Source organism: Chroicocephalus ridibundus, chromosome 5, assembly GCF_963924245.1.
Source record: "Chroicocephalus ridibundus chromosome 5, bChrRid1.1, whole genome shotgun sequence".
Classification (NCBI taxonomy): Eukaryota; Metazoa; Chordata; class Aves; order Charadriiformes; family Laridae; genus Chroicocephalus; species Chroicocephalus ridibundus.
This window is the reverse complement of record NC_086288.1, coordinates 57758082-57773101: the sequence shown is the minus strand read 5'-3', so window position 1 is coordinate 57773101 and position 15020 is coordinate 57758082. Positions and strand designations below refer to the sequence as shown.

At 34.6% G+C, this 15020-nt stretch overlaps 1 protein-coding gene across 6 annotated transcripts in view; it reads left to right on the top strand.

Annotated features, from left to right (window-relative positions):
- RAB28 (RAB28, member RAS oncogene family) overlaps nucleotides 1–13873 on the top strand; it is a 67387-nt gene extending 53514 nt beyond the window's left edge. The window contains exons 5-9 of one of the 6 annotated variants that reach the window (XR_010071307.1): nucleotides 2359–2462; nucleotides 5348–5425; nucleotides 10150–10208; nucleotides 11841–11941; nucleotides 12859–13873. Coding sequence is in view for 4 of the 6 variants with exons in the window: in XM_063336518.1 (XP_063192588.1) it covers nucleotides 2359–2462; nucleotides 5348–5425; nucleotides 9793–9848; nucleotides 10673–10733 (299 nt within the window). In the remaining 2 variants the exon portion in view is untranslated. Of the gene's footprint in view, nucleotides 1–2358; nucleotides 2463–5347; nucleotides 5426–9792; nucleotides 9849–10149; nucleotides 10209–10672; nucleotides 11013–11840; nucleotides 11942–12858 lie in introns of those variants that run through there. The other 5 variants (XR_010071308.1, XM_063336522.1, XM_063336519.1 and 2 more) reach the window with 5 other exon arrangements.
- Nucleotides 13874–15020: the final 1147 nt, after the last annotated feature.

Sequence of the window (15020 nt, the reverse complement as noted above, 5' to 3'; positions counted from 1 at the left end):
CATTGAGGGCTAATGTAACATGAATTGCCTTGCATTTACTGTGGGCTGAGAGTGTGCACATGGACAGTTATCTGGCAGTTATCTAGCATAACAGTAACTGTACAGTTCACAGCACACTGCCTATAATTCAGAAGACAAGGTGAAATACTTGTAAGTGGGGAGAGGGACTGAGAATTACACAAAATTCTGAAACATAATTTCACCTTGATTTTTGCTCCCGGTCTGTTAGATTGTAGGGTCTTGAGTGCTTTTAATTTATTTACTGTAGTAGAGTATATGCTCCATTGACCATATATTATTCTTGATCTTTCTTCGAGTAGAAAGTAGGAAGCATTTGAGGTTATGATTTCCAATATGGAAGTGGCATTTTCCTCCTGAAAATTCATAAGCCTTTTAGCATGCTGTTGTGTTCTTCTACACTCTATTCTTTCCTTCCTGGGAAAAAGAGAAAAATTTGAGAGATATTATAATTTGTGAGCTTGTCTTTATCAATTTACATAAGCATGTCATGGTATTTTAGAGGGATACAGTGTAAATGCTATCTATCTGTCTGTCTATCTATCTATCTATCTATTTTTATTGTAACCATGTGTAGGTTTTTGGAGTTCGGGTATAGTCCAAGAAATACAGTGAGTGAAATTTGAAGGTGGGGTTAAGGTTCCTTTAAGAGCTCGTCAAATAAAAATAAAGAAAATATATATTTATTTTTCCCCAAAGAGTAATCTCACTGTTGTGTTTTCCAGACTGCACTTAAAGCTAATATGTGAAGAGTAAAAATAATAGTTAATAATGATATGGTTTAGGCAGCATGCTGTACTTTATTCTTAAAAGCATTTCCACAGAGGCTCTCTTCTGGTAGTTATTTTTGAGAGAAAAAAGTTAAGTAGCTGTTATGTAGACTGCATGAGTTTTTAACAAAATTGTTATCGACTTTAGGTTTTATCTTAGTAAATTAATTTGTCCTTCCTATTGTTTATGAAACCATATATTCTACGTTTAGTATTATGAAAAACTGTTACAAACTTTAGTGTTAATAGCTTAGTATTTTAGTCCTTCACAAATTAATGCCTGTGGTAACTGGATGGTGTTAGGCCTGTTCTTATAAACAAGGCTGTACTGATGTACAAGGAACAGTAATATGTGGCAAAAACTCTATGTTAACCAAGGTAAGCAGTATAAATGGGGTGTAGGAATCCCCTGTTAGACTCAAAATCTCCAAGAGAAAATCTCCAGAGCCTACAAATTAAAGACCTCCAATATCATTTTAAAATAAAGCCTTTTATGTAGTAGGAGAGCATTTTTTCAGCTGATAATCAAATGACACTATTATGCAGGCTTACTAGATTTGCAAATTTACAAGTTTTTACAAGTCAGTTGGGTCCCTTCCTCAGGAAATCAGTTTAAGTTTTTTTTTCCTGTATTGACTCAAAGAGCCTGGTTGTCCTTAAATCCTTCTGAATATATTTGCCTTATAATTTGACGGCATTGAGTCAACACCCTTATAGGAACTGTAATGCAATAAAAAGAGAAACTGTTCAATATAGTTTCCAGTTACCTTAGGATCAGATTTGGAGAAACTGGAATGTACACAATAAAACCTGTGCAAGACTTGAGTTCCATGTTGTTTTGGAAGCAACTAGTACTTTTCAACATAAAATACCATTTGAAAGCTTTGCTCTGCTTTGAATGGTTGTAAAATGATAAAAATGAAAATGCGTGTGACTCTTAAAATATGCATTTTACTGTTTTTAATTTTCTGAACCAAACCTTTGTGGAATTGAAAACTTCATATACAAGTAACTAAGCATCAATGTTTTTACTCAGTTCATTTTTTTTATTATTATAGTGAATGTTTTTGCTCTACCATGTTCTGCAACAAAATTCTTTATAACTCATTTACATTTTTCTCTTAGAAAAAAAATACGTGGATTCAGATGTGCTTCGTGAACTCTATTTTGTAAAAGTCTTTAATTACACTGGAATCTCCATTGTGCATCATGCTTGCAAACAGAATGCGCAAAATTTAGTTCTGTCTCAGCTTTTTGTCTGTAGCTAGTAGTAAAATTTTTAAATATTTCTTGTGTCTATCCAGAAATAAATTTGTCCTTTATTTCATTATGATTTTTTTGCATTTGACTGTATAAATTTAATTGTGCTTTCATTTTAGTTTTGCAAATAAAATCAATCTGAGGTAATTAGTTATTTTTATGTTTGCAAGTGATTATAAAGAAACTTGTATTTGCATACATCTGTAAAGGAAAAGATTACATCTGATGTGTTTCCAATGAATAATTTCTAAGACAGGTAACTAAATGGACTCCATTGTAGTAATTTTTCCTTTTTTCAACTTATTTTTAGTTGACTTGGAGCATATGCGCACAGTGAAAGTTGACAAGCATCAACGATTTTGTCAGGAAAACAATTTCAGTAGCCATTTCGTGTCAGCCAAGACAGGAGATTCTGTAAGTAAGAAAAAAAAAATCCTTGTAGATGTTTTGTTTGTTTGTTTTTTGTTATTTTTTATTTTATTTTAAGCAAGCCATTATTCTGTGATACGATGTAGCAACTTTATTATACTTCACATCTCAAACTGTCAAGAACTTTGGCTGCTGCAGGTCCTTTTTGCCTACCTACTTCTGTGAAAAATAGATTTTGTACAAGTGTATATGTTCTTTATTAATGTCAGTGGCTTCTTATCTGATTTGCATTTTGAGGTACAGATTTTAATATGGAATTGGTCTAGCTTATTCATCAGCATGAGAACTGAGACCAGCTGGATGTCTGTTTGATGTCAGCCAGCAGTTCAATGTATTTCTTCAATCCAGGTGGAGTCCCATCTATGGACCATCAGTATAGAAGCTTTCAACAGTTGACAATGTCACAAGACCCTGTTATGATTAAAGTTTTTAATATGGGTCCTGAGCCATGAGAGACGCTCTCTCTGCATGTCCATTGAAATTTGAACATTCTGGTGTTCGTAATGCTTTGCAGAGCACATTTTTGAACAATCTTTTGACTCTGAGCTAACTGGGTTATTTGTTTTAGTTGGAAGCCTATGGAAGAAAAAGTTCTTTTTCAGTTGACTGTATCAGTCAAAGTAAATCACACTGTATTACTTTGCTTCATTTCTGTCACATGCCTAAAGACTTTGTCATTCCCTTAAAGCAGTCCTGTATCTGTCTCCTATTTATGACAACATGGTTTATTTTTATGTTATTGAACGGTAAGACCATGTTCAATTATATGGAAGTATAATTCTGTAACATAAATGGAATCACTTGTTCTAAAATCTTTGAAACTTCTACATTGGACTGCCTAATTTCATAAGAAAATAATTATTCGGTAAAGTCTAACAATACTGGTGTTACAAATGCAGGGAATTCTGATTCTCCTTACAGTTTGTGTTAAACCTTTGGCATAAATTTTTGTTTGAAGTGTGAAAATTCAAGCTTTTTATGCTAGAAACAAGAAAAATTTCATAATACTTCAGTCAATTAAGTGTGAATTTGATAAAATATATTCCTTTCTCAAGGAGACAGCCTTTTTGTGGGATTTAGTAATAGAAAAAGCAGTTCTTTTTATAAGGTTGATATATTTAGCATTGCAAATTATGAGGGAATCTTCATTATATCTTTTCAATTGATTCATCCTTTACAGCAGCATCCCACTATGTATACTGATTGTGCTTTTTTTAAACTTACTGTTTAAAAACAAAAGTAAATCTGAATATACCTAGAAAGCGTTAACCAGAAATCTCTGTTTAAATATCTACTAACAAAAGAAGGTGTGAGGTGTAGTTCACAGTAATTCATTTTTAGTTTCAATATAGATTTGAATTACCTCTTTCACTGTTACTGCACACTGACCTTTTAAAATCTTCATGTATTTGGGTAGTTGTGCAGGAAAGGCAGGGTGTTTACCCTAGGCAATGATTTAAGAAGAGGCCATCCATTGCTACCTTGGATATAGACTAGAAGAGTCTTAAATACTCAGTTAAGATAAATGAAGTGATTTGTTTTGTTTACCTCAGATTTCTCCAACACTCATATGCAAAAGATAATTTTATGTACACAGAAAAGCCCGAAAGTCTCCTCAGGGGAGAAAAACTTTCGTGAAAGATTTAGTATAGCTAACTGCCTTACTGTCCATCAAATTGCATAACTTAAGCACTGAACTCGTGCCTGATGCTTTTTGCAGAAAGCTCAGTACACCTGAGTGCCTGGTGTGGCTTAAAGTAGGTCTCTGGAAAAGGTAAGCCTGGCCAGGATTTCCTTTCTTGCTGTGTGGATGCTAGGAGAATAGACCAGTACTAGACCAAGTAGTTAGAGAAAGAGAAATTATTTTGGAAGCTACCATGGCTTGTTGGTTGTGCCACTAATTCATTACTGGTTTCCATGTCAGGTGTATGAAAAAATTGTGTAAATGGTATTTTTTTGAATTTTCATTGCAAATGACTAAAAGCACTTACAGAGGCCTTACCTTTTGGTGGTGGCAGCTGCATGATGAAAAGCAATGTATGTTATTAGTTTAGGTTGTGAGCTCAGTCGAATAACCGTGTAGATAAAAGATAATGTGTAACTTGACAATACAGTGTTCAGCAGCAGTGCAAGCTTAAGCTGCTCCCCTTTTAAACATCTGTTGTGTTCTTTAATCTCATTTAAAATGCAGCTGCCTAAACAGGAAGATTGGTGGACTGGATTGAGATGAAGTAAAGGAGTTATTTAAGATAGCATTGCCACCCTGTGTTATCTCTCAAACCACGTCCTAAGTCTAACTCTGCTGGGCTGGTGCATGCCATACACCGTCTTGCTTTTTTCCTAGATAACTTCAGTATAACACTCATAATGTTTTGCAAGACTCTTCAGAACAAATGTATAATTGCTAATGTTTTTTAAAATGTATGCAGTAGAGATTTTGGTTATGTTGATGCACAGTTCTGTTGTTGTCAATTTCAGAAACTTACAACGCTTTTGCACAATATGCTGGTAATATATTTTTGTGCTAAGCATTAGTGAATACCCTTATTCATATTTTATAGCACTGAGAGTAGTATTTGAGAGGTGGGTTGTGTAAAAGCTTGTTTAAACTTAGGTCTCTGGAGGCAGGGTAGAAGTGTTGCTTAACAATCCAGCATACTGTTCGTTCCTTGTACCATTGTTGAGTTATTTTCTCCAATTTTTAAACAAAATTGAATGTACCAGATGAGGTTATTTTCAGATCTGTTTTGCACAGGTCATAATTTTGTATATCTCATTGTTTACAGTTCAAGAATGGTTTGATATATTTGAAAGAACCTCAAGGATGTCTGTTTTTAATCATTTAAATGCAATTTAATTTTTTTCCATAGGTCTTCCTGTGTTTTCAGAGAATTGCTGCTGACATACTTGGCATCAAATTAAACAAAGCAGAATTGGAACAATCACAGGTGATTTTCCACAAATACATGTTTTTCCTTAGTATTTTATTTAGTATTAAAAAAATTACCTCATTGCAAATTAATAACTGTCCATTAAAGCAAGCAGTATCTGTTGTTCTGAAGACAATTATTGACTTTCACAACAGCTGTTAAAAAAACATAATGATTCTTTATTTATCCATCATGATAAACTTGCTGAAACAAGGAAACAGGAAAAAACTTCAGTGTGAGAACTGTTTGTTTAAAAATAGTACTCAAAATTGTTTTAGAAGTTAAAGCCTCTCTATATGTACGCATATACAGGTATCATGGGAGACACTCTTATATATACATTAATTACTAGACATTGATATCAGATACCGTTTTTATGATAATTGTTCTTTTTAAATTCTTTACATATTTAAAAACAAATTTAATTTTAGAACAATACAAATTTAACTGATAGAAGGCATAAGCTTCTGTGAGTGGAAATGTTCTAAATAAATCTTCATTGTAGTCATACAGGAAAAAATATTATTTTGCAGTCACAGTCAGGAATTAACTATGTCAAATCCTGTGTTTGGTTAATATCAGATTTTAGTTTTCATTCTGTCCCTGTATAACACAGGACAAGAATACTTTCCTCAGTAGTGACTGTCTGGCTTGGGGAAGGAATATTGACTTTGTAGTCACTATTTCCCATTTTATTATGATGTGCAGATAAGAAGTGAATCCAACTCTGGTTCGGCATAGCCATTCTCAGCAGCAGGCAGACCTGTGGAATCATGTGTTTGGGTAGCTATTACAGCTCTCTGGCATCTGCAATTATTTTTCTCACTGTATCAGTCCCAAATAATCTTCCCCTAAAGGAGCTGCATAGTTTCTGACCTTGCATTCTGTGTTTTATGCTTTGTGTTATGAGTGTTATCTTGGGGATTTTCTGTCACTTCCTCTGCTGTGAGAAAGGGCTGAGAGAGAGGAGAAAGCTTCCCAGCAATAGGTGGGAAGGTCATCAAGACGGCTGTCCCCCATTCTCTTAAATTGGTTATTAGTGAGTTAGGGATGTGAATATAGTGATTTCACTGTGAATGCATGGCGAAACCCTGCTCCATGTTCTGCTCTGAACTGTAGCGGAGCTTTGTTGCCGTTCATGCTGTTCAGTAATTGATGTATGCAAAATAGCTCTAATGAGGACGTGGTTTTATGACCTTACGAATTAGTGAGGAAAAGATGTTTTCACTGTTTTTATAAATTTGAACCATAAGTATATATTAATTAAAATGTGAGTACTTGCTTAACTGTATCTACCAGAGTTGGAAGTCATTTAGATTTTACCATTGAGTTAGGAAACCAAAAATGTGTTAATTGTTCAAATAAGAAATCAAGCAAGAGGTTTTCTAGTATAAACTCTTTCCCTTACCACCTCCTTCTTCCTAGTTCCTGCTTCTAAAAATAATTTTCCTGCCAGCAAGACTGTGTGCATAGGTTTAAACCAAAAAGATTTTATACAAACCCAGTTTCAGAAACCTCGAAAACAAAGGCTATGCTACTGAGGCAACCCTTCCTATACAATGACGTTTGAGACTACAATATGCTTATTTGAAGTTTACTTATTGAACCAAAAGGTAGCTGTTCTAGTGGTGTAATATCCTGGAACTGCGAGTTGCTACCAACGTTAAACCAGGACCACAAAATAAGTCAACAGGTTTGTTTAAAAGAAAGGCACAACATTTCTTATGTGCAGCTTGGTCTCCTGCTTTTTGGAAATACAATAAACATGTAATTTCTGAAAGTGTTTTGCCACAGCAGTGTTTACAATCTGTGTTGAAGTGGTTAACTAGAAAACTGTATTGCAAACAGTGAAATGGTAAAATATACTTGTAGCGCATACCTAACAAGCAAAGCTAAGGAGATTTGAAAAGCTGTCATTTATAGGTAGAGAAATATCATGTCTCTTCAGTGATCTTTTACTACTAAGGCACCATCCATCTACTGTTCTGAGCTCTATGATTATTTGCATATAAATCAGCATGTAAAGAGTTCCTTACTTTTTCTTTGATTGTTTACCTAGCACTGGAACATCAGTCTTAGACCTCTCTGTGCTGTGGGGTGGTGTGTTCCAGTAACTCAGGTGTAAGCTTGCAGATAGGTATGCAATTGCCTTAAATTAAAAACAGAATATGAGAAACAGGGTTATACAGAAAATTCGAACTTTATGACGAAAGTGTCTATTTTTAGGTTGTTTTTAAATTAAGAACCTCCATATAGCCCTGACCCAAGTACCTAACTTTCTATGTCAAATTGGTATCAGCTTTAAGTAGGCTTATTTCTGCCTTGGTATTGTAATTACAATTTTTAACTTTGTTGAGCAGATCAATGGAATATGCAATATGTAGATCAGACAAATTTGATATTACGCAAATTGCAGTAGCAATAGCCTAGAAATAGTTAATATGCATAAATTAAATACTCACAGTGGCCCACACATTACTGTTAATGTGAATCCAAGCTATAGTGATAAAAAAAAGGTTAACACCCTCCCATCCCCCCATCCCGAAAAACAAAGAACAACAAAAAACCAACAACAAAAGTAGAAACAAAGCCAGTAAATGGAGTTGGACAGAAAAGAAACTTCATTGTCGCTACTGAGGTACAGCAGAAGTCACTATGTGGTGCTACGCTGTGCATGTAGCTGAAGAGTGAGAGCTGGAAGGCAACTGCCTGACTTTGCAAGGTTCTGCTAATCAGTCTATGCCGAAGAAGCAATAGTTCTTTGTTACCAGTAAAACATTTGCTTCCTTTCAGAGTGCTATTTTGAGTGGGACGTAGGAATTGTCCAAATTTAAGTCAGTGAGAAGCCAATGGGAATTGTACTGGAGCATCTGGCTGTTAGCTGTGTCTTAAGGTTCATTGTTGTATGGAACTTCTTAAGATAGGAAAGGTAAAGTCTCTATATAAAATTGGTGAAGGAAAACTTTAACCTTCATATCCTCAGGGAGATGAATAGAAGGACATTTCTTGAGAGAAATTTATTAGTCTGCAGTGGAAAAGACTAATTGCAGTAATGTGTTGATGCTGTTTCCCAGAAGCATGGAGCTGGTCTCTTGGCTGGAAGGAGGTGGTGTTAGATGATGTTGCCATTACTAGGTTTCTGGTTTACCACAGACTTTTTGTATGACAGGTACAGCTTCCTTAGTGGGGTGGTGGTGGTTGTGGTTTTTTTGGTTGGTGGGGTTTTTTTGTAGGTGTGTTTTTTTTGTTTTTTTTTTTTTTTTTGTTGGTTGGTTGTTTTTTCTTCCCTCTCTGTAAAGTGGGCACAGGGCTTCCTTAAATTGTCAAACAGTTATATGAATATGTTCCTTAATTTGTATCCATTTAATACTCTAGCTATTGGACTATAAAAGTAGATAGAGAGATGCTAGATAAATGCTATAGAGAAACAAATAAAAAAAATACGATGGTAAGTGTGACTCATCCTTACATCAGTAAGTATGCAATTGTTGACTTAAGTTCAATTTTTAAACAAAGAGTAAAATAAATTTTAGTTTTTACAAATGTGCACTATTTACACGCTGGATTATATCTTCATATTTTTCATATTTTGTGTAATGTGAGGTTTCCTCATTTTGAAAAATGAGGTTTTCGCTTGAATATTTTTGTCAGAGAACATCAGATGTCTTCAGTCAGTCTAGGTGATAACAAAGTACAAGATGAAATACTGAGTTTGTATAAAATGCCAACAGTGAAATTTTATATGTGAATTATGTTTTATTATGTTTTTTCTTCATTATTACTGATTGCCTAATATTGAAAATACACTTTAAAAATTATTTCTTGCACTTTTGATTTCATGCCTGAAGATCATCTTTCTTGTGTTGGAAATCAATTATAATTGTCACAGTCACTAGGAAGATCTTAGAAGTGACTCACGTGTGGTTTGAAATAAGTAATAGGAATCCCAAACACATTTTTTTAACTTGTATGAATTTGTGGGGCTTGACTTATGCCTTTTGAGCTTTGATGACTGGTGGAGTGGCAGAAGCCCTGGTGAAACGTGGATGGGGTTCTTGGTCTCCTTCAAATTAACAGCAAAACTTCTGTTACTTAACTGCAAGAACAAGCCTTAGAAATTGAATTACTTACTGTGCGTTGCTTTAGAAAACGGCTGCAGCAGTTTAAGATATTAATGCAACCCGAGCTATTTGTTACTGCCCTTTTGCTGGAATTTATCACTCCCACAGCAGAATCAGAAAATGGAAGGTGATCATGTGCCTTGGCCACATCAGGGTGAAGTCGAGCAGCTTCGCTTAAACTGCTGCTGAAAGTTGTTTTTAAGTGAAGCTGCCAGACTTTGTGCTGAAGCGGATGAGGTGCAAGTACACGTTGCATTCCACCAGCTCTCCTTTGGCAGCAGTGATCTCCAGCAGAGGAATAGCACAGACATTTGGGGGTGGTAAGTTTTTAAACTATCTCAGCTAGAGCTACTAAACCTTGTCTGTTAACATGCTGAGATGAATGTTAATCAAACCTTTATTTGGTCAAAACTGTGGTGAAACAAAGAACTAGATTACTCTTTATACATGACTGGAAAGTAGAGCATGTTTTTGAAGTGAAACAGTTCCAAAGTAGGAAAATTGGAGGTTCTGACTGATTTTTCAGTCCTCAAAATCGCAAGGGTCTGATGAAATTTGAGGAAATAGCTCCTTTACTAATAAAATGTTTTTCTTTCTATGTTTTTTTACTTTCAACTGTAGTGTAAAAACTGCATGGGGTACAGCTTTGTTCCTTGGCATTGGCAAGAGCTAGCATTTTTGTAAGTGATGTGTAGTTTTCTCTTTAACTAAATGCCAGTTCAGCAAATGAGGGTGCTCTACAAAAAACAGCTTTGTACAATAAAATGTTTGGCAGATAAGTCAGATCTGGAATTCAGAGCACCTGCACCAAGAAGGGTTATTTCTTATTATTGACAGTGGTTTGAACCATGGCAATGATATGCCTGACACAGAAACTTTGTATCAGAAACTGATACAAAGAAGCCCAAGTTTTTAATTACCAGAAAGTTAATAACAGAAATGTCACAGTGGTACTTTTTTTACCTTTATTTAGATGAAATTCCTTTAGAAAATCCAAGTCATTTATGATAGTCAGTTTCTTCCTACAGTGTGCCTAAGCATGGGTCACTAACCTGCCTATGTTTACAGGATGGGATTTAGACCAATGTTTTGACGAACTATTAATTGCCTACTGATTGCAAGAGTTTTTTCCCCCCTCCCTTAGGTGTAGTCCAAAGACTGGTATGAAGAAACTGGGGCCTGTGAGGTCAGATAAGACTGTTTAATGCTAAAACTCCTACTAGCGCCTTACAAGGGATTTGGCAACCTTTCCCTTGATAACATCAGACCAGGAGTCCAGTAAATCATGAGTGTTGTCCACTAGATAAGCTAATATGAATGCGATCAATTAAACTCAAGAAGAACACATCAGCAGCTAATAAATCCAGATCCCTTACCAGCCAATTCAGTTATTGTTGCTTGTTTGACATACAAGTTTTATTTACAGAGGTAATCTTTAGTATATACTGCTTATATATTTGTATAATCCAGTTTATGTATTGTTTCCTTTAAAATAATAGTATTTATTAATTTATTCATTCATTTTAACCTTAAAAATATGTTGTGTAGAAGTTGAAGTATTTAAGAAAAAATTATTAAACTGTTTTATGGTACTTTTCATAGCAGACCTCCCTGCTCTGTTACTTCTTTGCTGAAATTGCTCTATGAATTTTTCTTCCCTTTGCATGAACACTGTATTAATAGTGAGAAAACTTTCAACAGTTTTGCTTGTTTTTAAAGGGAAGAATGAAAGCCTTTTATTTTCTTGTATGAAGTAAAGAAAACTCAAAGCTTTGTAGCACTTAGATATGAGGTTAATTTATGTCACAAAATTTATTTTTTATTATATATTTAGTTGTAATGTGAAAGATGCAATGGAAAGATGCATGCGTATGTCTAATGCACTTGCTACAGTTGTTGCAACTAATGTAATATTTCAGTACACTAGACTTAAAGGAATAGGCCATTGTCATCTTTTCTTCTACTGAATTGCCTTCCTTTTTATTCTGTCCCTTCTCTTGCTTTAATACCCTTCCATTGATTGCATGTAAGAATATTTCACTTTGGTGCTTTGAAAGGGCGTGTCCTTGGAGAAGCTTGAGAAGCAGCCCTCATGCTGATAGGGATGCTTCCAGCTTCCAGACATGTTGCTCTTATATCAGCATAAGGCCTGAAAAGAAATGCACTTCTGTTTTGCTTCTGCATAGTCTTTTTATGTCATTCATTCGTTCTTTTCAACTACTGATCAATCTCTCAATTTTTTTTTTTCTTCTCTTTCCTTTTTACATTCTTCTCCTTGCTCTCTATCCATTATGTTGATACACGATTAACAGCATGTTGTCAGGGCAGGACTAGTGAAATATCCTGAAGAAGATAACCAACATCACACCACTTCCAACTGCCAGAGCAAAGTCTGCTCAATGCAGTAGTTCAGGTATTGATGGAAAACTTGGTATTTTTTTCAAGCTTTGTTGCTTTTACATGAAGTAACAACTGTTACAGTAAATTCTATGGAAGAAAATATATTTTTTCATCTGTAAGCACTTGTAATACTTAATATACTAATTTGAAACTATGTGTACAATTATATAGTGTTTCTAATAACGAGATAGTTCATAGAAACTTTGAAATACTTCATGTTACTGTTTTAGGAAGGTCCTTCAGTGCTGTATATTTAAAATGCTACATAGCTGCCTCAGATGGAAATGGACACAAAATTGCAATCTCATTTCCTCATATAGGAGACCCAAACAGTCTTATTAAATGCTTTGTAAATAGAATGGGTAATATCTGTTGGATGTGTATTAGAAAATATTTATGGTGGTTCTTTTTCTCTTAATTTAGTCTTTAGTCAGTCTGCCTATCAAAGCTTTTTTGAAACGTGGTTGTATTTGAAATTTTCTTTGTATTCTGTCCATATTTTCCTGTGAAGTGCTTGGAGAAAAGATGAAAAGACAAATTTACATACAATTTCCAGTTACAATTTAGACAGTTATTCTTAAACGATGCGTACCGTAGTCTTTATAAATGAATATTGTTTTATTATTTCCATACAAAACAATTTTCATAGAAGTAAAACTGTATTCACTGCTTTTGAAAAAAAAAAGTCATGTTCCGTTTGTAGTTTTGTGGAAACCTACCAAGGCACCTCCTTCTGCTTAGTATGGTTAAACTGGTGTTTAGAGTGAGAATTAGCACCTGATAAGACTTTCTATAAAGTGATGAAAAAATCCTAAACACTGTCTGTTTTGCCTAATTTTTTCCTATTGTATTTCATAGTAAAATATCTGAATGTTTTGCCAGCATGAAGATTGTATTTTCTGATTGTTACTGTGTTTTCTTTTATGACAGAGGGTGGTGAAGGCAGATATTGTCAACTACAGTCAAGAGCCTGTGACAAGAACTGTTAATCCTCCTAGAAGCTCAATGTGTGCAGTTCAATGACCATGCTATTCTTCTTTGTTTTGATACCTTTGGCGATCCTCCTACCTTGACACAGGCTCTGGGATTACCAGGAACTTTGTTTTAACAGTGACCATCGCAACAATGCAATTAGAGGTTTCAAAAACATGTTGCACCATTGTACGTTGACAAGCAGCAGGCAGTTGTTTGACTGGCCGATGTTCAAACGTGAGACCACACACTTTGAAAAATTAAGATCTCTATTCTTTTAAATTATATTTAAATAAAGCAGTATAACTGTGTTTATATGTTTCCTCCTATCTATTTGACTGATACCGGAATAAAAATGGATGAAGAAGATCTGCATTCAAAACACTTTTAAAGACATCACTATGGAACGGTTTTTGCCAAAGCATTTAAAAAATGTTTTTCTCCTTTTTTTTTTTTCTTCCTGTGATCTGAACTAACAGTCATCAAAATGTAACTTGGAAAAGCTATTGCTGGAATAATTTTAAGCACATAATATATTTTATCTAGGGATAATTTGGAAAGTATTCCATTAATATATATACATAGAGCAAAATGTATAAATGGTATCCAGTAAGAAACAGTGCTTGAAATAAAGCTGTAATATAAAAATAGTTACTTTTCTGAAGTCTCAAGTTGTCTCCATGAGTGCTCTGAAAAATGCTAGTGTTTTTTGTGTATTTTTATTACCACATCAACATTTCTTCTTGCAGTAGTAGATATGCTCGTATATCTTCATGAATATGGATGAACCTCAGTCAACAGTTTGGGCTGTAAATGTTGAGTGATATATTCAGCATGCATTGGAAACTGTTGATAGATCAATTAGGATCAGTCATTTTTAATAACTGACTGAATGACTTTTGGCCTGGTACTCTTTTTTCTTTCTAGTTCAGAGTAAATGACAAATAAAGAGCTGTCTGCTCTGTGATGATCACATTTCTCCTCTGTTTCTTTTCTGGCAGTTTCTTTTAGACATGCACTTGTCAGCTGGCACATCTGAATAGAAAGCTAAGGAAAAAAAAAAAATTAAGCCAACTTGATTCCAAACTAGGAATCTTCCTGTTTGAACTCCAGAATGTGTTTTCTTATAAAGTACAACAAAACGTTTGGAGATTTAGAAAATTAATGAGCCTGAGTGAGGGAAGCTTGTATATCACAAGTGAAAATGGTAAGGTCCTTCAAGTGAGTGTTCCTTTTAACCTGTTCAAGCAAGTATTTAATAGTTAGAACTATTAAACTATTAATAGTTTAATAAAATAGTTAAACTATTTTAACTATGTTAAAAAAAAAAGATTGCAGATGGCAAAAATATGCTATTTGTTATTATTTTGGTATATTCCAAGTTGATTGAAAAGCTAAGTTCATTTTTAAACCATTCAACATGCAGCTTGACACATAGTTTTATAACTACATAATGACTTAGTGTTGTTTATATTTTGTCCTTCAAATGTAGGAAATTCTAAGAAACAAGCTGAGATACTGAGAAATTGTACTACACTAAGATAGGTGTGAATTTTGCAGTAAATTATTTATTCTAGGGTTACAGTCTGTGTTCTTGCTCCTGTCCCATGGAGTTTGGGTCCCACTGTGTAGCTTTACCTTACTGTTAAATGCATCTGAAAGGTGAACTATCACTACCATCAGATGAGAACTTCTGTTCAAACAGTTTTTCTGAAGTAGCTGATGAGTTTGAGTTTATGCTCTCCAAAGCATGTGGTAAGTTTTTTTTGAACCCTCAGATTTCTTGTTGTGTTTGTGTCCTGAATTCTGCCCATATGTTGAAATATTCATGAGAACTGCGCCCTCTCTGAGGAGCTGAGCACAACCTGGCTCAGCTTCAGGCCGGACCCATCTTTCTCTAGTGCATGTGAGTCAACTTAATATCCCTGCTTCCCAAGTAATACGTAGCACGGTCTTAAAAACCAAGCAGTGTTTTTCTTTTAAAAAACTGCTGTAATCTTACTTTTCAAAAAAGAAATGCTTTTTCATAATGTGATACGCAAAGCCCATTCTTATCTTGAATAATAAATACTTTTGCTTTTACATTTGGGGCAGTCCTACAGTATGAAGGCTGTGATACA